The sequence below is a fragment of the Stegostoma tigrinum genome, chromosome 20, assembly GCF_030684315.1.
Source record: "Stegostoma tigrinum isolate sSteTig4 chromosome 20, sSteTig4.hap1, whole genome shotgun sequence".
Lineage (NCBI taxonomy): Eukaryota > Metazoa > Chordata > Chondrichthyes > Orectolobiformes > Stegostomatidae > Stegostoma > Stegostoma tigrinum.
In genome coordinates, this window is record NC_081373.1 from 13181532 (window position 1) to 13203021 (window position 21490).

General features: G+C 41.0%; 1 protein-coding gene across 3 annotated transcripts in view; it reads left to right on the forward strand.

The window, feature by feature from the left end:
• cutc (cutC copper transporter homolog (E. coli)) overlaps nt 1–13532 on the forward strand; it is a 26520-nt gene extending 12988 nt beyond the window's left edge. For 2 of the 3 annotated variants that reach the window (XM_048550828.2, XM_048550829.2), the window contains exons 2-9: nt 329–404; nt 1865–1924; nt 3544–3753; nt 5273–5308; nt 6106–6239; nt 7764–7791; nt 11338–11443; nt 13072–13532. In XM_048550828.2, the coding sequence (XP_048406785.1) occupies nt 335–404; nt 1865–1924; nt 3544–3753; nt 5273–5308; nt 6106–6239; nt 7764–7791; nt 11338–11443; nt 13072–13183 (756 nt within the window). In that variant the 5' untranslated portion in view covers nt 329–334 and the 3' untranslated portion in view covers nt 13184–13532. The remainder of the gene's footprint in view (nt 1–328; nt 405–1864; nt 1925–3543; nt 3754–5272; nt 5309–6105; nt 6240–7763; nt 7792–11337; nt 11444–13071) is intronic. The other variant, XM_048550831.2, reaches the window with a different exon arrangement.
• The last annotated feature ends 7958 nt before the right edge of the window (nt 13533–21490 follow it).

Below are 21490 nucleotides of genomic sequence, written 5' to 3' on the forward strand. Positions count from 1 at the left end.
AGATGGTGGGCAGGCTTTGGGGAGTCAGGAGGTGAATTACTTGCTACAGTTTTCCTGGCCTGTGACCTGCTGTTGTAGCCATTGCATTTTCATGGTGAGTCCCGTTCAGTTTCTGGTCAATGGTAATGCCCAGGATGTTGATAGTGGGGAATTCAGCTCTGGTAATGCTATTGAATGTCAAGGGTAATGGTTGGATTGACTCTTATTAGAGATGGTCATTGCCTGGAATTTGTTTGGTGTGAATGTTATTTGCACTTTACTTCACTTGAACTATACTTCTGAATGTGTTGTTTATCAGCTTAAAAAATGTCATCCATTTGATCCATAGGGTCGGATGTCAATACGCATTCTAATGGAGGTGTGTGCAGATTCAGTGGAATCTGCTATCAGTGCCGAAAGGGGAGGTATGTACTGTACAAGTCTAATGCTGCACATTAGATTGGGACTGTATTTCGTAAATTATCGAATGTTATTTTCACTTTCAGTCTTTACTCACTTTTTTCCAACTGTTTTTTATTCATTCACGTGATGTGGGTCTTGTTAGCTTGGCCAACACTTATTGTCCATCTCTAATTGGCATTGAGAAGGCAGTGATTAGCTGTTTTCATACTCCATTCGGGATGTTATAGGCACATCTGCAGTGCTGTTAGAGAGGAAGTTTCAGGATTTTGAGGAAAGGAGAAAAATTTTAAAATGGAGGCCAATGTAAACTAAGTAGCATGGATGAATGGAACTTGTGCAAATTTTGGTAAACTTGTGGAAGGAGGAAGATGGATAGAATTGGTCAAATCTACAAGTAATCAAGGCTTGGATCAATAGTTGGCATGAATACCATAGATTCACAGTGCAATTACAGTATGGAAAGTGGCTTGATCCACACCATGTTCATACTTGTCATCAAATATCCCTCTATTCTCCTTGCGTTTTCCAGCTGTATGCTGTGGCATTTCAAGTGCTTATCTAAATAGCTTTTAAAATGTCTTGAGGGTTGCCACCTCTACCATTCTTTCAGGCAGTGAGTTTCAAATACCCACGCTCTTCTGATGAAAATCAACTTGCTCAAATCCCCTCTAAACCTCCTGCTCCTTACCTTAAGAAGTGTGTCCCCTAGTTCTTAACCCCCCCAGGGGAAAAAGTTTCTCCCTATCTACCCTATTAGTGCTTTTCTGAACTTTGTACACTTCAATCAGATTGTTCCCTTCAGATGCTTTCCCCCTTGCTGTACCACACCACCAATTTTCATGTCATCTGCAGACTTACTGATCATACTTCCTAGATTCATGTCCAGATCATGTACACAACAAACAGCAAGGGATCAAGCACTAAACCCTGTGATATGTCACTGGATTCAGCTTTCAGTTACAAAAACACACTTCAACCATCACCTCCTGTTTCTTGCCACAAAGCCAGTTTTAGATCCAATTTGACAATTTGCCCTGGATCCCATTAGCTCTTGCTTTCTTAACCAGTTTACCGTAGAAGACCTTGTCAAAAGCTTTACTTAAGACCATGTAGACATATTCAAGGGGAAACTGGATAGGTACATGAGGGTCAAAAGAGTAGAAAAAAAAGTTGATATTAGATGAAGAGAGTTAGGAGGTGGCTGGTATGGTGTATAAACATCAGCATAGTCCTGTAGTGCCTTATTGCATGTTTTGTTCTTGTAGATTCTATTTAAAACTCTGCATAGTTAACATCCTAGCTGGTTTCCTTCATCCTTTGTGAAGAATCAGCCTAGCCATGGCATGACCTGTTGAATATTTGCCAAATTAGCTGGAAGTTGCAGCTTTTCTTTTGGTCATTTCACCTTTCAGTTGCCTTGACCCCCACTGCGCCACAGTTCATTGTTTGTGATTGTTTTCAGGAGCATGTCGGATTGAACTGTGTTCCAGCTTAGTGGAAGGAGGCATCACTCCCAGTATTGGTGAGTTCCAGAGTTACTGTTGTTTCTAACTAACGAGGGCAGAATAAAGCAAAGCCACTCGGCGATGCTGTATAGTAAATGTTGGTCAAATCTCTGCTGAAAGATTTTCTGTCACTACCTAACACTGCAATTCACACCAATAACTGACCTCAAAAAGCTGCCAGGGCATCCATCACATGAACTCTCAGCATTACTGTCTGTAAGTAAAGTAAAACACTATGGATGCTGGACGTTTGAATTAAAAACTGAAAAGCTGGAGAAACTCAGCAGTTCTCACAGCATTTGTGGGGAGAGGAACAGAGTTAATGGTTTGAGTGTGATGTGGTTCTTCAGAACTGTTACTATACTACATTCTTTTATCCCTCTCCACAAATACTTCTTCCAGGTGGAACAGGAAGGCTGGCATTGTGTAGATGGGCTGAATGGCCTGTTTCTTTGCTGTAGACTTGACATAATTCTATCTCTTCCCTTTCTCCCTCTAGTGGTTATCTAGTTGATTGCGGATTTGCAATATTTTCTGTTCCAGCTATTGAAGCCTCTGTAGCAAGATGACAAGTTAGCAGGTGTCCCACTTAACAATCAGAGGTTATCCCATGGATAGGGTGAATAGCCAAGGTTTTTTCCCCAGGGTAGGGGAGTCCAAAACTAGGGGGCAAGATTTAAGGTGTGAGGGGAAAGATTTAAATGTGACCTAAGGGGCAACTTTTACACACAGAGGCTGATGTGTTTATGGAATGATCTGCCAGAGGAAGTGGTGGAGGCTGGTACAATTAAAACATTTTAAAAGCATCTGGATGAGTATATGAATAGGAAGGGATTAGAGGGATATGGGCCAAATGCTGGCAAATGGAACTAGATTAATTTAGGATATCTGGTCATTGTGGATGAGTTGGACTGAAGAATCTGTTTCTGTGCTGTACGTCCCGATGACTCTGACTCGTTTTAAGTGGTTGCTATGCAAGCATATTAATGGTGACTGTTGAGGCCAAAACAATTCACACTAATTAAGCAAGATGTCTGGTGGAGATTTGTTTGAGCAATCTTCTTTGAAGTTTGCAAATGTTCTCCTAAGTTTCTGATAGTATTGTAAAGACACTGGCTTCACAATATATATTAAAGATTTAGATGAGAAAACTAAATGTAATGACTCCACATTGGCAGATGACACAAAGTTGGGTGGGAGAGTGAGCAGTGAGGAGGATGCATCGAGGCTTTGATGTGATTTGGGAAAATGCATGGCAGATTCAGTATAATGTGGATAAATGTGAGGTTATCTACTTCTGAGAGCAAAAACAGGGAGATGGATTATTATCTGATTGGTTGGACAAAGACTTGAAGAGAATGAATTGCAGAGCGGTAGGGAAAAAGCTGGAATGTGGAATTAAATTGCAAAGAAGAGCCATGATGGGCTGAAGAACTCCTTCCTGCACCATAAGCCTCTGTGGCTGTCTGAACATGTCACCTGTGAAACATAAGCAGCCAGGGTTGAACAGCAGAGATTGGGGTGTACAAGTTTGCTTCATGAGCAGACTAAAGCAGTACAGAACATTTCTAATGAGTGTCAAAGTAGTCTTCTCTCATTATTTGTTTGTTTTTATGACACTGGTTGGTTGTGGCAGGTCTGTTGCAGTTGGTTAAACAGCACGTGAGGATTCCGGTGTTTGCCATGATACGCCCACGAGGAGGGGACTTCCTGTACTCTGACAGTGAAATTGAGGTCATGAAAGCTGACATCAAGATGGTCAAAGCCAACGGAGCAGACGGAACAGTGTTTGGAGTTCTGACAGAGGATGGAAGTGTCAACACTGAAGTGTGCATGGATTTGATCGGTATGCGCTTCACACTATGGCGATCTAAATAAGGGGTTTAAGATGATCAAAGAGTGGATATGAAAAAGAAACTATTTTGCCTGGTGATAGGAGTTGCCGACTCTTTCATTTCCGTTTATTGGATATAAAGCTCCTGGGAATGGGATTAAAAATCAATTTGATCAAAATTCAAGGATCACCTGGGCTGGATAGGAAGGCCAAAGTGCCACAAGAGTTTTTGTGCCATCTACCCAAGGATGGGAGCAGTTAGGAGAGGGTAGCGTGTCATGACAAAACCTTCAGAAATACATCCAAGCTGAATTGGCAGCCCTGTCCACTGAGGGATCCAGAATGTTGGCGTGGGGGACAGTAAATAAACTTAAAAATTAGAGCTAGGCCAATCATGGGGAAGTCCACACAAACACCTTCATAACAAAGATCAGTGGAAATCTGGAACTCTTCACAAAAAAAGCTTTTGTTCTTGTGATCAGTTGAAAACTTCAGGATTACAAAATTACAGAACCAAGGCTGATGGTGGAGCTAAAATACAGATCAGCTGTGATCTAATTGGAAGATGGCTCAGAGCATCTGAATGGCCTGTCCTGTTGTATTTTCCTTTGTACTGCATGGTATTCAAAAATGCTATATTAGGTGTTAGTTTCCTTCCAAAATGTTCTTCCCTTTCCTGAGGTGATGACTTATGTTGGGATAGTCCTCCCCAATTGTGGAAGCCACCTTTTGAGGCTGTCTTTCATTTATTGTTTCTCTGAGCTAATTGGATGGGGTAGCAAGTTTGAGGAACTGAATTCTCATATATCAGTCCATTAAAAAAGGAGAGAAACTTACATTTCTTTTTTGTGTTCCCTTGTAACCACATGTTACTAAGTGCTTTACAGTCAATTAAGTACTGTATGAATGGTAGTCACTGTTGTAATGTATGAAATATGGCAGCCAACTTCCGGATTCATCAGTTTCTGAAACTCAATGTCCATGGTTCAAATCCAAACCAAAGCTGGCACTCCTGTACGGTATAGAAGGAGCACAGCAATGTTGAAGTGGTATCATTCAGATGAGAATTTAAACTGAGACTGTACTCTGCCCTCTCGGTGGGGGCACATTCATTGCACCATGTCAAAGAATAGCAAGAAGTTCTGCCCAGTGCCTTGGACAATACTTATTCTTCAACTACCATCACTAAAAACAGATGAACTCATCATAACCTCATTACTGTCTGTGGCAGTTGCTGTGCACTAATTGACTGCCGTGTTTTCAGTATTATAACAGTGATTACACTCACACTGGTTGTAAGATGATTTGGACAACTTTAAGAATATCAGAAATGTTTTCAAAATGAGATCATTCGATTTGTGTTTTTGTCGGGTAGGGAAATGGAAGGGATGATGAAGGATAAAGGATGATAAAGCCAACGATAAAGGTTTGTACAGCAGAATGATCCATTTTGGTGCTTGTGTTAAACTTCCTTTTTTAACGTGAGATGGTGAGTATTTAGAATGTCTAAATATTGCTTCCTCTGTTGCAGCTGAATCACGACCTCTGTCCGTGACTTTTCACAGAGGTGAGTATGTCTGAATAAAGAGGGAGTTTCCATTGGATTAACATAGGAAAAATCTGAAGTGACCAACAACTTCACTGGGGGTGAAGGGGAAACCTACTGTTTCTGGAAGAACAGAGAAGTACCACAGAATATGCAGAAAGGTGATACCAGTACCGACATTTTACAATTATCAGGAAAGTCCAAACAGCCTGGGACTCTTCTGCAAAAAAACAGACTTGATAGAGATCTTTAAAATTAGGAAGAGTTTAAAGGAAAAGACAAGGAGGAGATCTGTCCACTGCAGGGCAAACTGGAATGAGGGCTATCATCCCAAGTCAGTCACTAATAATCTAATAGGGAATTCAAGAGAAACATGAGTGGTGAAGATACATAACTCAAGAATAGTTGAGGCAAAGAAACATAGATGTATTTGAAGGGAAACTATTTAAGTACCTGAGAAAGAGAGACGTAGACAGATATGCTGATGGGGCAAGTAAAAGTTGGGTGGGAGTAATCTTCTGTGGAGTATAAACACAAGCATAGACCAGTTGGGTTGAATGGCCTTTGTCTGCACTGTAGCTCTACAGAAGACAATCAATGGTTGAATAGAAAAACTGCAAATGGAATTCATATTTTTGAATGATTACAATCTCTTTTCCTTGGAAAATTAAAGCTTTACGGTAGTTTCCAGTTGTGTAGATTTTGTGATTCAGAGGGGTGTACTGGAATTTGATTAGTAAAGTTGCAGTTCCCTGGTCTCTCTCCATTTGGCGATGTCACTGACCCGCTGATTCCAGCTGTTATTTATGTCTCCACAGCGTTTGATATGGTGCGTGACCCCACGACCTCCCTGGAGTGCCTCATCTCTTTGGGCTTTGAGCGGGTTCTCACCAGTGGATGTGACAGCACGGCACTTGAGGGGCTGCCAACCATCAAGCGTCTGGTAGAACAAGTGGGTTTGTGGTTTAGGCAGCAACAATTTTAAATGTGTCCAAATGTTTTCTTTGCTGGCGCAGAGAAGGTTTGGTATGAAGCACCAAGTGTAAATAATAGGGTGAACCTGGTGCCAAATGGCTAGTTTCCAGCCTGTAATTCAATGCCAGAAAACATCTGAATGATTGAAGATGGGGAGAGGAACAAACATGACATCTACAGGCTTCAGACAATGTTAGTGGTGGGAAAACTGCTTTCTCAAGGACAAAATTAATTCTTGCTTGGAGGAATATGGGCTATTAGAGGGCAACTGGCACAGACTTGTTAAAGGCTACTAAACTACTAAACAGCAACTCATATTCTGCTTGGGAACCCTGCAGCCCAATGGTATCAATGTGGACTTCACAAGCTTCAAAATCTCCCCCTCCCCCACTGAATCCCAAAACCAGCCCAGCTCGTCCCCGCCTCCCTAACCTGTTCTTCCTCTCACCTATCCCCTCCTCCCACCTCAAGCCGCACCTCCATTTCCCACGTACCAAAGTCATCCCGCCTCCTTGACCTATCCCCTCCCCACCTATACTTTCCTGTCCACCTATCTTCTCCTCTATCCATCTTCGGTCCGCCTCCACCTCTCTCCTTATTTATTTCAGAACCCTCTCCCCATCCCCCTCTCTGATGAAGGGTCTAGGCCCGAAATGTCAGCTTTTGTGCTCCTGAGATGCTGCTTGGCCTGCTGTGTTCATCCAGCTATACACTTCGTTATTTTAAACTACTAACCTGATTGAGTTCTTTGCTAAAGTAGCTCGGAGGGTTGATGACAGTAGCACTGTATATCTTTACGATGTCCAAAAAGCATTTAAAATGAACCACAAAGTAATGAGGAAATATCCATCTGGTTCATTGATGTCCTGTAGGGTAAGGAATCTGCCCTTTATCTGCTCTGGCCCAGAGGTTGCTGCAGACCCACTGCAATGTGTTTGACTCATACCTGCTGTGTGAAGTGCTGAAGCGAGTTGCTCAATTCAAGGGCAGCTAGGGGTGGGCAATGGTTGTTGGCATTGCTGACATGCTCTCATCCCATATAAAGGAGAAAAAAGAAAATGGAATCACATGTTACTGAAGGAAATACAATTACTCAGGTTCGTAATTGACTAGGGAATAGGAGGTAGAAAGCCCTGGTAAATGAGAGCATTTAAAGAAATAACGAGGGCAAAGCAAGGCTGAGGATTTTAAAATCTAAATTTTGCTGGACTGGGAGCTAATGTGGGATCAGGGTGCAGGGAACTGTATAGTATCCTTATGTTAGGAAAGATGCATCTGGGCATGCTAGAAAGATGGGTGTGCGACGTTTCATTCACCTGCCCGGTGTAATACTTCTGACAGCAGAACCACTGACACTCGAAATGTTTTCCACATTCTTATAGATGTTCATGTAGAAGTTTCTCCTGCCATCTGTTCTAAATTTTTTAAAATTATAATAGAAACTAGCACTGCATTCTTTTAGCTACTAATGTTGGTCTTTTTCTCCATTTACATTATTCAGGCAAAACAAAGGATTATTGTCGTACCAGGTAATACACTTTCCTGTTCTGTTTTGGGATTCAAACTTTTGTTCTTTCCTTTGTGGAGATTAGAATCTGGAAGGGTATAATTCTGTTGGTGCAGGAAGCAATTGTTCCAAAAATTGAATTTTTTTGCCTATGTTATACCGTGTTTAAAAACAAAAGTTCTCTCTATGGTTGTGTAGATAAGGTCAATTGCACTTTGATACTTTGAAGTTATTTGATGGACCATGAAAAAATATCACAATGAATGCTGTAGGATTAACAATTCATCAGCGCTGCCCAACTCTCTTCCATTACAAGGCAGTGATCAGAGTAGGTAAAGGGCGAACAAAACTCTTGATTTGTTTGCTCGTGTATCCTCCAGGTCAGAAATAATGTGATAGGAAGGAGAGGGCCCTTCTTTAAATACTAACATTTGCCACTAAAGACCAGAGCCTATAGCATTCTTAAGTACAAAAGGATTACACGCAAACTAAAGCTTCTTCCACTCTATGCTAACCTTACAAGATCATTTGCCATGTTTCCTAATTAGCGGCCATTCTCTATCTTGTCTGAGTGACTTAGCCCCAACAGTTGGCCAAAGTGGTAGCAGTTTATATGATTTAAGGCTTTGCCTAACAGGTGTTGGGACTAAAACAATGGACATGTAAGGCACTGTCTGATTGATAACTAATCACAGTGTTCCATGTTATATCTTTTTTGTGACCAGTCCACAGAAGATATACAACTTGAGCACATAAGAAATTAGAGCTGAAGTAGATCATATAGTGTCTCAAGTCTCCTCTGCCATTTAATAAGATCATGGCTGATCATCCTCAGGCCCATTTTCTCACTGCTCTCCATACCTTTGATTCACTTATCAGTCAAAAATCTATCCCTCTCAGCCATCCTCAATGCTCAGATATTCACATTCTGTCTGAGTGGAGAAATGATAGGGGACTATCCTAAGACTGTGCCTCCAATTTCCAAATTTCCCAGCCAGGGAGAATAATCTCTCATTATCCACCCTGTCAAAACCCTTCAGATCTTTTAGGCTTTATTCTTCTGAACTCCAGAGAATACAAGCCCAATTTACTCAATCTCTGATCATTGACATCTCTTTCTACCAGGAACTTGTGTGAATTTAGAGTTCCAAAGAAGAGTCATATTGGATTTGAAATGTTAACTCTTTCACTTTCCACAGGTGCTGCCAGATCTGATGAGTTTCTCCAGCGCTTTCTGATTTCATTTTGGACCTCCAACATCTGCAGTACTTTACTTTTCTTTGAATAAATTCACACTTCCTCATATTATATTTCTTCTAGCAGCATTTCCAAAATATAAGTTTCTATATTGTATTTATTTAATCTTTTTTGTGTCATCTCCACAGTTTCTAACCCTGACAAACTTTGTTTTATCAGCAAAATTAGGTTTTTTTTTGGCAACACGGAATCTGAGTAATACTGAAAAGAGGAGACATTTTGTGGAAGTTTTTTTTATCTTGCATGCACTAGAACACATGTATGAATCTCGAGTTGCAAAGGGAGTAACAATTTGTACCGCATGAGAAAAGTGTTGATTAGTAGGCTGGGAATTGACTCTGTTGGTCAAAATGTTGTCATGAACTAGGGATCTATTGTTCCCACAATTTTGTTTAACTCAGAAAGGCTCAACGTCTGGACATCTTTCTTTTGCTTGCAGAGTGCAGGTTCCTATGTATGAACATGTGCAGCTTGTAGCAAGTATCCTGATAAGTGCAAGCTAAAAAGCTGTGACAGCATGTCTGCTTTTTGAATAAAATGTACCTGTATGTTACTACACCGTACATCTTTGTCTTACCTTTAAAATAGATCGTAAGTAGTTGAGGGCCTAGCATTGATCCTAGTTATAACCTGCTAACTTGAAAATATCCTGGTTATCCCTGATCTCTACTTCCTGTCCTTAACCAATCCTATATCTATGTTAATATATTACTTTCAATCTGTGGGCCTTTATCTTTAATGTTAATCTCCTGTGTGATATTTTGGTTGTCTTCAATTCTGTGTTGATAGTATTGCTGTTCCTTTTAAAGCCAGTGTCTAAAGACTGGGGCGGCATGGAGGCTCAGTGGTTAGCACTGCTGTCTCACATCGCCATTGACTTGGATTCAATTGTACCTTTGGGCAACTGTCTGTGTGGAGTTTGCACCTTCTGTCTGTGTCTGTGTAGTTCTCTTCCGGGTGCTTGGTTTCCTCCCATGGTCCAAAAATGGGCAGGTTAAGTGGATTGGCCATGCTAAATTGCCTATAGTGTACAGGGATGTCCAGGTTAGGTGGTTGAGCCATTGGAAATGCAGGGTTACAGGTATAGGTTGGGGGCAGGTGAGTCTGGGTGGGATGCTGTTTGGAGGGTCGTTGTGGACTTGATAGGCTGAATGGCCTGCTTCCACACTATAGAGATCCTACATTCTATGACTTGATTATTCCCCCACTTTTCATTAAGAATGCCCCCCCACCCCTTTATCTGCTGTTTTATTGATATTGAATGTCTTCTTGTCTTTCAATAAGTGTTCTGCAAAATAATGATTTTCGGTAGATGGGAATCAACTGTGGATCAGCTGGGAACATTCTTCCTTGTGATTCAGAAGGTTGTGGGTTCGAGTCCCAGTCCAGAGACACAATCTAAGATGATGCTCCAAATGCAATATTGAGGATGTGCTGCACTTTCAGAATGCTTTCAGAAGTACAAGTAAAATTATCTTTTCTTCTAAGAGGAATTGCATTTACAACTAAGGATTTCTTGTTTCAGTTATCCAGGGCATGGATGATGCAATATCTTGAATATTATGTGTAGTTCTGATCTCATTATTCAGGGACAGATATAAATGTGTTGAAAGTAGTTCAAGGGAGATTTACTGGATTAATTTCGCACATGATTGGGTTGTTTATGAGGAAAGATAGGACAGGCTGGACTTGTTTCCACTGGAATTTAGAAGAGTGAGAGTTGACTTTTTGAAGTGTGTAAATCCTGAATAGTCTTGACAAGGTTGGATGTGGAAAAGATGTTTCCTCTTGTGGATGAGTCCAGAACTAGAGTGGATTGTTTTAAAATTAGGGAGCATCCTTTAGTGAAAAAGATGAGATTGTTTTCTTTCTGAGGCTTGTGCACCTTACGGAATTAAAAGTGGTAGAAGTTGGTTCATTATGTATTTTTAAGGCAGATGTAGGTAGATTGATTCTTATTAAGGTGAGGAATCAAGGATTATCAGGCATAAATGAAAATGTGGAATTGATACACAAACAGATCATGATTTGATTGAATGGTGGAGTAGGCTTGAAGGGCCAAATGGCCTACTGTTACTGCTGGTTTGAATGTATGTAAGAACAGGGGACTTATCCAACGTATCCTGGGCCAATCAACATCACCTGATTATGTGATTATTATAATTTTGCTGTTTTAGCTTCCTGTATATAAATTGGTTGGCATATTTTCTGCATTATAGTACTGACTATCTTTCAAGAATACTTCATTGGCTGTTAAAATGCATGTTTTTACTTACAAAAATTGCATCTTTTACCTTTGTGTGTTTCTTAGGGGGAGGGATAACAGAGAGAAATGTGCAGAGGATTCTGGAAGGTTCTGGAGTCCAGGAGTTTCACTGCTCTGCCCGGTCCTCTCGAGACTCTTTAATGAAATTTAGGTAGGTCACATAGACTGGTTGCCTCGAGCCGATGTACTAGGAAAGGGGGATCATCTCCATCAACTTGTTACAGGTGATTAGTGAAATTATTCGTGTTTATTTATAATTGTTCCATGCTCAGTCTTGGCGTATTTCATCCTGAAGTGAGTGTCATAATAGGGAGTCAGTTAGCTCAGCTGGCTGGAAGGCTGGTTTGCGATGCAGAGTGATGCCAACAGCACGCTTCAATCCGATAACGGCTCTGCCTTCTTAACCTCACCCCTCACATGACGTCTGGTGACTGTCACGTTAAACTGTTGGGTCAGTTTTATCTCTCTCACTACCACCTTCTCAAAGGCAACTAGGGATGGGCAAGAAATGCTGGCCAGCCAACAAGGCCCACTTCACACAAATGAATAAAAAAAATGAGAGCAGCCCACTGGAATTATGGTGACCTTAGCTTTAACTGTTATCATAAAGAGTATATAAACTTGCTAACAATGCATTCTTTATTTAGACCTAGATAGGTTTCAAACCTATCACTTTTAATATAGTTTAACTGTATTGCTGTTACATAACTATACTTCAGTATTACATTACATCATCACTTAATACTATCTCAGTAATATAGCAATTTATACAACTTTGTTTCCCAATGGATTTCAGTTTGATTAAGTAACACCTCCAACAGAACGCTGTTGACTTTTGACGATTATATACTCTGTAGCAACCACTGATCACTGGCCCTACAATTAAACCAACTGGCTTTATGCTGTCTAATGGTCTAGTTCTAGCAGGTCTTTCCAAACAGAACTTGTAAACTCAGCTTATGTAGTAAATGCTGCTTTACGGCCTGGTGGTAATATTCCGGGGCTACTAACCCAAAGGGGTGACCTGAAGATGCGAAATCATATCCCATTAAGCTGGTGAAATTTAAACTGAAATAATTTTTACAATTGGAATTGAGAGCAAGTCTCAGTAACTCTGACTGCGAAGTTCTCACGATGATCAAAAAGACCAACCTGCTTCTCTAATGTTCTGTAGAGAGGAAACTCTGCCATAATAGAATTCATACAGTGTGGAAGCAGGCCATTTGGCCCATCAAGTTTTACTCCCATCCAAAGAGCACCCCACCCAGACCCAATCCCCTACCCTATCCCTGCAATTTCCCAAGGCTAATCCTCCTCACCTGCACATCCTTGGACATTATAAGTAAATTAGCATGACCAATCCACCTAATCTGCACATCTTTGGACTGTGGGAGCAAACTGGAGCACCTGGAGGAAACCCATGCAGACACGGGGAGAATGTGCGGAGTTTGCACAGACATTCGCCTGAGGGTGGAATTGAACCCAGGTCCCTGGCGCTGTGAGGCAGCAGTGCAGATCACTTAGCCACCCTGATGCCCTACATTCTTTCATGGTCTGGCATACTTTGACTCTCGTCCCACAGTAAGGCGATTGACTGTTAACTTCTGTCTGGCGAGCCACTTGGCTGTACTAAACTACTGCAGAAAAAGCTGATGTGTCAACAGGAACATTTTAACTTGCTGTACGCTAGCTTAATCTGCTGAGAAAATGGTCAATATTACAACACTCAAAGACGAGTTGACGTGGATGACATCTGTGTTCTTTTCCTTTTCTCATTAGAAACCCCTTGGTTTCCATGGGAGCATCGCTCAGCGTGCCAGAGTACAGTGTGAAAGTAACAGATATGTGCAAAATAAAAACAATGCTTGCCGTTGCAAAGGACACTGTATAAATACTGGGAATATAGCAACCAGGAGAATCAGGGAATAAATACTGTCATTTGGAGAAACCAACAGAAGTAGCTACCTGATTGAGTACGGGTCTGAACAGTCCAACTATTGTGACTTGTTTACTAACTGCGAGAAGAACAAATATGAGGTCTGTGTTGAACACAATTCATTAAAGACTTGTGGCCAGGGAATGTTTTTTTACATCACTTTTGTATGTTACAAATGATCGACTGTTTTCAAGTCAATGCAACTAGATTCCTTGCTTGCAGTGTCCAGCCACGAGAAGAAGGGCCTCTACACAGGTTCAAAATGCAAGGGATGTGGTTGGCCGCCAATGATTTCAGCTTACTTTTGAAGAAATTAAAATTTGTTGATCAAATGCTCCAGTTGCTTTCTTCACTATCGTTTTTTACTTCTTGCTCCTTAGTGCTTGAACCCTTCTATTTGGTTTCTGACTCTGTGAGCCTAAACATTGAGTGTTGTCCAATGTTGGTTGCACCATTGCAGTGTTCACTTCTCCCCTCCACTTGGCATCCTCACACCCTGTACTTCCCAGTCCAGATTGATGAATAATGAGCAGGAATTGGAAACCTTGGTCAGTATCCTTGCCACTGTCATCAGCAGTAGAAATCCTGGTGCTGCCTGTGTTAACATCAGGAAACATAATGGACACCAAATCCGGAACTCCGTTTAACTCCATTTCTGAATGAGGAAATTCCTCAGCCAACTTGGGAACATTGTAATTACAGCAAGAAACTGATTGAGACTAGCTATTTAAATATAGTGGCTACTAAGAGCATGTCACAGGGTAAGAATCCTGCAGTGAGTAGCTCACCTCCTGAGTTCATCAATGCCTGCCCACCAGCTATAAGGCACAAGTCAGTGGTGTGATGGAATATTCCCCGCTTGCCTGGATGTGTGCAGCTCCAGCAATACTTGAGAAGCTTGACACCATCCAGGACAAAGCAGCCAACTTGGTTGGCACCATATCACAAACATTCACTCCCTCCACCACCGACACTTTGTATCAGCAGTGTGCACTATCTATAAGATGCATTGCAGGAACTCACGAAGGCCAGTTAGACAGCACCTTCCAAACCCACAACCTCTACCACCCAGAAGGACAATGGCAGCAGTCACATGGGAATGCCACCCCCTGCAAGGTCTTCTCCAAGCCACTCTCCACCCTGACTTGGAAATGGAATCGCTGAATCAAAATCCTGGAACTCGCTGCCGAACAACATTCTGGGTGTACCTACACCAAATGGACTGCTGTGGTTCAAGAAGGCAGTTCGCCACTACTTTCTCAAGGGCAACTGGGGATACTCAATAAATGCTGGCCCAGACAGCAATGCCCACCTCCATGAATAAGCTTAAAAATGTCTCATTATTCCATAGGAAATAGGAGCGGCCATTTGGCCCCTTGAGTAGGCTCTGCCATTCAAAACCATGGCTGGTCTTCCTTCTCAAAACCATTTCCCGCCCAATCCCCATATCCCTTGCTGAGACCTATCTGTTCCTGCCTGACGTGCTGTGCTTCTTCAGACTCACACCTATAGACCTTGTTTTGAACCTATTCAATGACTGAGCCGACATAGCCCTCTGGTGGAAAAATCTAAAAATGCACCATCTCCTGAGCAAAGGAACTTGTCCTTTACCTGAAATGACCTCCTTGTTATTCAGAAATATTCCATAGAAAAATGAGAGTAAAGAAGCAACAGCAGTTGTTAAATATTTAACTTTCCTGCCCAGTTGGTGTGATTATTCTATAAAAACAGAAAGGCTTTTGATTGTCAATCTCCCTGAACAATACGGAGAGACTTTGCATGTTTTTATTACTATTTGTGATTTCCTGTACTGGTTCCTGACAGACTAGGTAGACCCTCAGTAATTGACTGGTCCATACTGAAATGGAACAGGTAAGAAAATCACAAAGAACGGCAGTAGAGTGGGTGGTGATAAATAGCAAATACTACAGGGTGTCCAGGCGGATACCACTTAGATGTGAGAATCACAGGTAGGAATATAATCTGATCAAGGGAATGGAGGTGTGCAAATGAGCAAAGGTTTGAATAGTCAAAGTTGTGTATATTTATAGATATGTATACTATGACACATTGGCAAAGCAAATCATTCAGCCTGCTTTTGGTTATGCCACTCTCTGGTGAGGCTATACAATTGTCCCCTTTACCTGCTCATTCGTCTCAGAATTTTCTTTGTCTCAGCTGTCTATCCAGCTTTCTTTTGACAATTACTGTTGAACCTACTTTCATTGCCTTCACAGGCAGCCAATTCCAGATCCATCAAACTGTGAATCACAGAAGTGGCTGCACTGTCAACTCATGGTGTAAGAATGTTGTCCCTTGCGTGGTCTATGGTCCTCTGCTAATTGCTGTAACCCTGTAGACTCTGGTTACTGAGCATCTTCTTAAAGCTTCTCCTGCTCTGATCGAGGTCCCACTCTGTCTGTCTATCTCTCTCTATCTTTCTCTGAATCTCTCTATATCTCAATTTCTCTCCTTGATATTCTTGAGGTTTCTCCTGAGACCGGAAGCATTTTTGTCTTATTTACTCTATTGGACGGAATATGGCATTCTTGCCTTCATTACATGAGACAATAAGTACAAGAGTAGGGCTGTTATGATGCCATTGTGTAAGATGTTAGGCCACAGACGGAATACAATGTGCTGTTCTAGTTGCAGTGCAATAGGGAGGGTACAGAAGAGATATTGCCTGGTCTGGAGCAATTCAGTGATGAAAAGAGACTTGATAGACTGGGATAGTAAGAACTGCAGATGCTGGAGAATCTGAGATAACAAGGTGTGGAGCTGGATGAACACAGCAGGCCACTAAGAATGGTCTAGGCCCGAAACGTCAGCTTTCCTGCTCCTCTGATGCTGCTTGGCCTGCTGTGTTCATCCAACTCTATACCTTGATAGACTGGGATTGTTTTCCTTAAAATAGAGAAGGCTGAGAGGGAATTTGATTGAGGTGTACAAAAGTTCTCAGGGGCTTAGATAAGGTAGATCGGGAGAAATGTTTCCCCTTAATAAAAACCAGGGAGCATAGATTTAAAGTAAAGTACAGAAGGTTCATAGGGGACTTAAACAGAAACTATTTCACCCGGGGTGATGGACATCTGGTGTTCACTACATTTGGATGAATGCTTGGATTGCTAAAGAATACGAGGCTACGGGCTGACTGTCGGGAAATGGGACCAGAGTATATAGATGCTCAATGACCAGTACAACCACAATGAGCTGAAGGAGCTCTTTCCAAGCTGTATAACTTGCTGATCGAGAAGGATAAACAGCTTTGATGAAGCTCAACAGCAATTCATTCCTTTCGAATACTCCCAGGGCAGGTACAGAACAGGGTATTTATTATACATATGGTAAAGACACCTCTAACCTGCCCCCAAAACACTTCAGGATATAGTCCAATGAGCATCAACATAACACCTCAAAATGTAGGAGCAGAATTATGCCATTAGCACATTAAAGTCTGTTCTCTCATCCAGTGAGCTCATGGCTGATAATCCTCAACTCCACTATCCTGCCTTTTCCCCGTAATCTTTGATTCCCTTACTGATTAAAAAATTGTCTATCTCAATCTTGAATATATTGAACCATCCAGTCTCAGCTTTTCTCTGTGTAAGGATTCATTACCCTCTGAAAGAAAAATATCTTCCTTATTTCTGATTTAAATGGGTAGCTCCTTATTCTGAGACCACACCATATCGTCCTAGATCTCTCACAAGGGGAAACAGCCTCTCTCTCTCTCTACTCTGTCAAGCCATCTAAGAACCTTAGAGATAATGGGAACTGCAGATGCTGGAGAATCCAAGATAACAAAGTGTGGAGCTGGATGAACACAGCAGCCAAGCAGCATCTCAGGAGCACAAAAGCTGACGTTTCGGGCCTAGACCCTTCATCAGAGAGCTAAGAATCTTATATGTTTTAATGTCATCTCCTATCATTTTTTAAAAACTCCAATGAGTACAAACCCAATCTACTCAACTTCTTTATAAGAAAATCCCTCCATGCCCAGGACCACCAAATGAACGTCCTCTGGGCTGCCTCCAATATCAGCCTATCTTTCTTTAAATAAGGGGACCAAAACCGTTGGTTATATTGTAGGTGGAATCTGACTAATGCCTTGTACATTTTAAAAATTTCTCTATTTTTAAACTCCATTCTCTTTGAAATATAGGCCAGCATTCCATTTGCCTTCCCTATTACCCACTGAACTAGGATACTAGCCTTTTGTAATTCATGCACAAGTACCCCTGAATCCCTGCAGTTATCTGAACACTTTCCCCAGTCAGATATTATTCAGCTGTTCCATTCTCTGTGCCAAGATGTTAATCTCATATTTTCCCACATTATATTCCATTATGCCAAGTTTTTGCTCCTTCATTTAATATCCCATTGCAGACTCATTGTATTGTACCTCTACTATCTTCCTGCCTTATTCACTTCTGTTATCCAAGTCATGAGTGTATATTGTAAATGATCGTGACTGCCCTGATTGATCCCTGTGACCCTCCGCTAATTGCAGGTTGCCATTCTGCAAGTGCCCCTTTACCCAACTGCTTATCTTTTAGTTAGCTAAATATCTCTACTCTGTCAGCGCTAATAGCTATGAGCTTATGTGCATGACCTTATCAAATGCCCCTGGAAAACCAAATATGTTATATCTACTGGTTCCTGTTTATCTATTCTGCTTATTATTTTCCTCAATGAATTCTAAAAAATGTTGAGTATCCTTTCTGCTTCATGAACCTATGCTGACTCTTTGATCATATTATGAATTTCTAAATGCTCATAAACTCGAGTATTTTCACAATAATACATATTCCCTTGCTTTCAGTAAACTTTGAAGCTGTTCTGTTTGAACAAATTCTTTCTAGTTCGCAAACTCTTAGTTTTGCCTTTTATTTACTACACTATCTTCCATTCTACTCATATCGACAAACGCCTCCTTATCTTGGGAACTTCTACTTTTATCCATTTTCCTAGAAAACTTCTATTACCCTAGCTTCTCAAATGCTTCTCTTGTTGAGATCTCTCTGGAATACTTCTAACTGAATAAAGAACAGAAATTCTTGGAAAAGCTCAGCAGGTCTGGCGGCATCTGTGGAGAGAAATCAGAGTTAACATTTTGAGTCCAGTGACTCTTCCATCCTGTTCATTTCTTCCCACAGATGCTGCCAGACCTGCTGAGTTTCTTTAGCAATTTCTGTTTTTGTTTCAGATGTCCAGCATCCACAGTCTTTTGTTTTCTTATTCCTAACAGAATGTCTAAGAGAAATCCTCTCTACACCACTGAGTCCTCATAAATGTATCCCTACAATCAGTATTGGAACTACATTTCCTAGTTCTCCACTTTCATAACACCCGGTCCAATCTATGGTCTTGACTTTTTTTTTATTTGATTTTTTTGAGTATTGTCGCATGTACCTAGGTACAGTGAAAAGTTTTGTTCTGCAGGCAGATCATACCATGCAAAGTGCATGAGGGTAATATACAAGCGAGGAATACAAAATTACGGCTGCAGAGAAGGTGCACAAAGAGCAAGATCAACATTACATTTAAAATTTGAGAGGTCCATCCAGAGGTCTAGTAAACAGCAGGGAGGAAGCTTTTCTTGAATCTGTCAGTACGTCTATATCTTCTGCCCGTGAAAAGAGATTATAACCAGAGTGGGACGTGTCTTTGATTATGTTGGCTGCCTTCCTACCACGGAAAGTATAGTTGGAGTCATTGGATAGAAGGTTGGCTTACGTGATGGATTGGGTTGTGTTCGCAACCCTCTGTAGTTTCTTACGGTCCTGGGCAGAGTAATTGCTGTGCCAAGCTGTGATGCATCTGGATAGAATGCTTTCTATGGTGTATCTATAAAAGTTGGTAAGAGTCTCTATGGATAATCTGAATTTCCTTAGCCTCCTGAGGAAGTGGAGGTATTGTTATGCTTTCTTGACTGTCACATCAATGTGAGTGGAGCATTTAGTTTTTATATTTTCCAGCATACCTTGCCTGCATATCTCCTTTATTGGCCACCTGCTGCCTCTGCTGGTCAGTATGTTAACAGTGAACCTGCTTTGACTAAATGAGTCCCTCATGAGATTGCTTTTTCACGTTCTTCACGATCAGTACTCATTTCAGTTTTCTGAGCTTAAGTCCAGTCCCTTGCTTCCAGATTGTAGAGCACATGAGTACGTCATCATCTTCTTCTTCCAAATTCACAGAGTTGGAAAAAATCATAACTTAGTCCCACAATTCATGTCAAGAGTGCTTTTGTAGTCTGATTCCCATGTTATATTGTTGACGTTTTCCTGTCATTTCCATTAACTTTTCCTGGCCCTTTGTATTCCCTGTGTTCTTCTGTCATATAGTAAGCCACATCACCAGATCAAGAATCTCTTCCAACAATCTGATATGATGTCTCAATGCTCTCCTAATATTTTCTGTCACATCAGCATTAATTGTGTCTTCCAACAGGGTAAATGAGGGATAAAATAATAATTGGTGATACACATGGAGGTTACGAACCAGTCTCATTATACAGAATTGGATTAATAAAGAGTGGCTTCATAAATGGAGAGGTTGTAGTGGGAGTAGCAAAACTAATTTCCAAGAGGGAATTGACTTTATTTTGTGAAATATCCTGGTTGGGTTAAAGAACATCAACTTCACTAGGGTGCTAGAAGAACCATTGCATGCAAAGATATTGAACTGCTTATAAGAAGCTGATTGACCATGATAAATTGCCCTTAGTGTCCAGGGATGTATAGGCTCAATGGCTTAGCCATAGGAAATGTAGAGTTACAGAGATATGGTAAGGGGGAGGTGGGTCCGAGTGGGATGCTCTTCAGAGGGTCAGTATGGACTCAATGGGCTGAATGGCCTGCTTCACACTTGTCGGGATTCTATGATTCTGTTCTATTCTGTGATTCTAAGAGGAACATCCCGGATAGTTTCCTGACTATATCTTGACTAGATCTCAGGCTCATAAAATTAGACAGAAAGAAAAAGAATCCATGAAACAGGGATACAAGATGTTAGTGTTGTTGTCTTTTTCTGGGAAACCATTGAAAGCAAAATTCACTGGGCCCAATCAGATTAAAAAGAGACTCAATGATGTGACTCTAGACAGGAGAAAAAGCCATAGAATGTGCCATACTAACACGTTGTAAAGATATCCTGATACCGATGATAGTCAGTTGAAATGTGTCAGTTAAAATCTGAAAGAACTGCTGAAAGAACCAATGGTATGGAAGGAAATATAAACATCAGAGCAATGAGAGAATGAATCTGAAATGGAAAAGTCAAACATTAACTTTCCAACAATCAAATTGGAAAACATGTAGGTACTTAAAAGATGACATGTCATCACAGTTTACCTTCCAGAAAGCTATTGAGGTGACGTATGAAGGCTAACACAGAATTAAGAATCAATTTGTGAGAATTAGCCAGGAAAAATGATTTTAGCAGGTCATGATGTTAATGTGGAGAAGGTAGTACTTGTAAAGCAATGACCATACTGACTAAACTTAAAGAGATTAGCTCAGGTGAGGGAAGAGATTCAGATGGACAATGATATTATTGAACTCAGTTGAGCTAGCTGGGACTCCCCTAATACCAAAACTGAGCAGTCACAAAGATCTGTGTTTATTATCACAAAGTCAAGGTAGTAACAAAAATAGACTCATGTCCTATGCCACAACTGTAGGGTTACGTTCAATGAATTGGACATACCTACAAGAAACAACTTCCAAAAGAGATATTGACAAGTTCCTTTAACCAAGAGAGGTAACGAAATTTCAATAAAATCTGAAAGAACTGCGGATTCTGTAAATCAAACAAAAGTCAGAAATTGTTGGAAAAGTTCAGCAGGCCTGGCAGCATCTGTGGAGAGAAATCAAAGTTAATGGGTTTGCTGAACTTCTCCAGCAATGTTTGTTTTTGTAAAGAAATCTCAGCCTTTGTAACACTAGATGGATTTGATCAGGGAAAAGTCATGCCCTTTGGAATGATAATTTAGTAATGCTACTGTTTACACTGGCAGTTCAGTTTCTAGTCCAACCAGAGAAGCATATATGCAATATATTGACTGACCTGTTCGAACAACTGCAAAAAACCAATTTGGTTACAAATTTGGCTAAACGCGAATTTGCCAAAGCCAAAATGACTTATTTGGGTCATTTGTGGGACAGTGCCCGAGAAGCAAAAGTACAGGCTGTTTTGGATTTCTTTTGCTTGAGGAAAAATGCAAAGTTTTACATTATTTTGGTATGAGTGGAATCT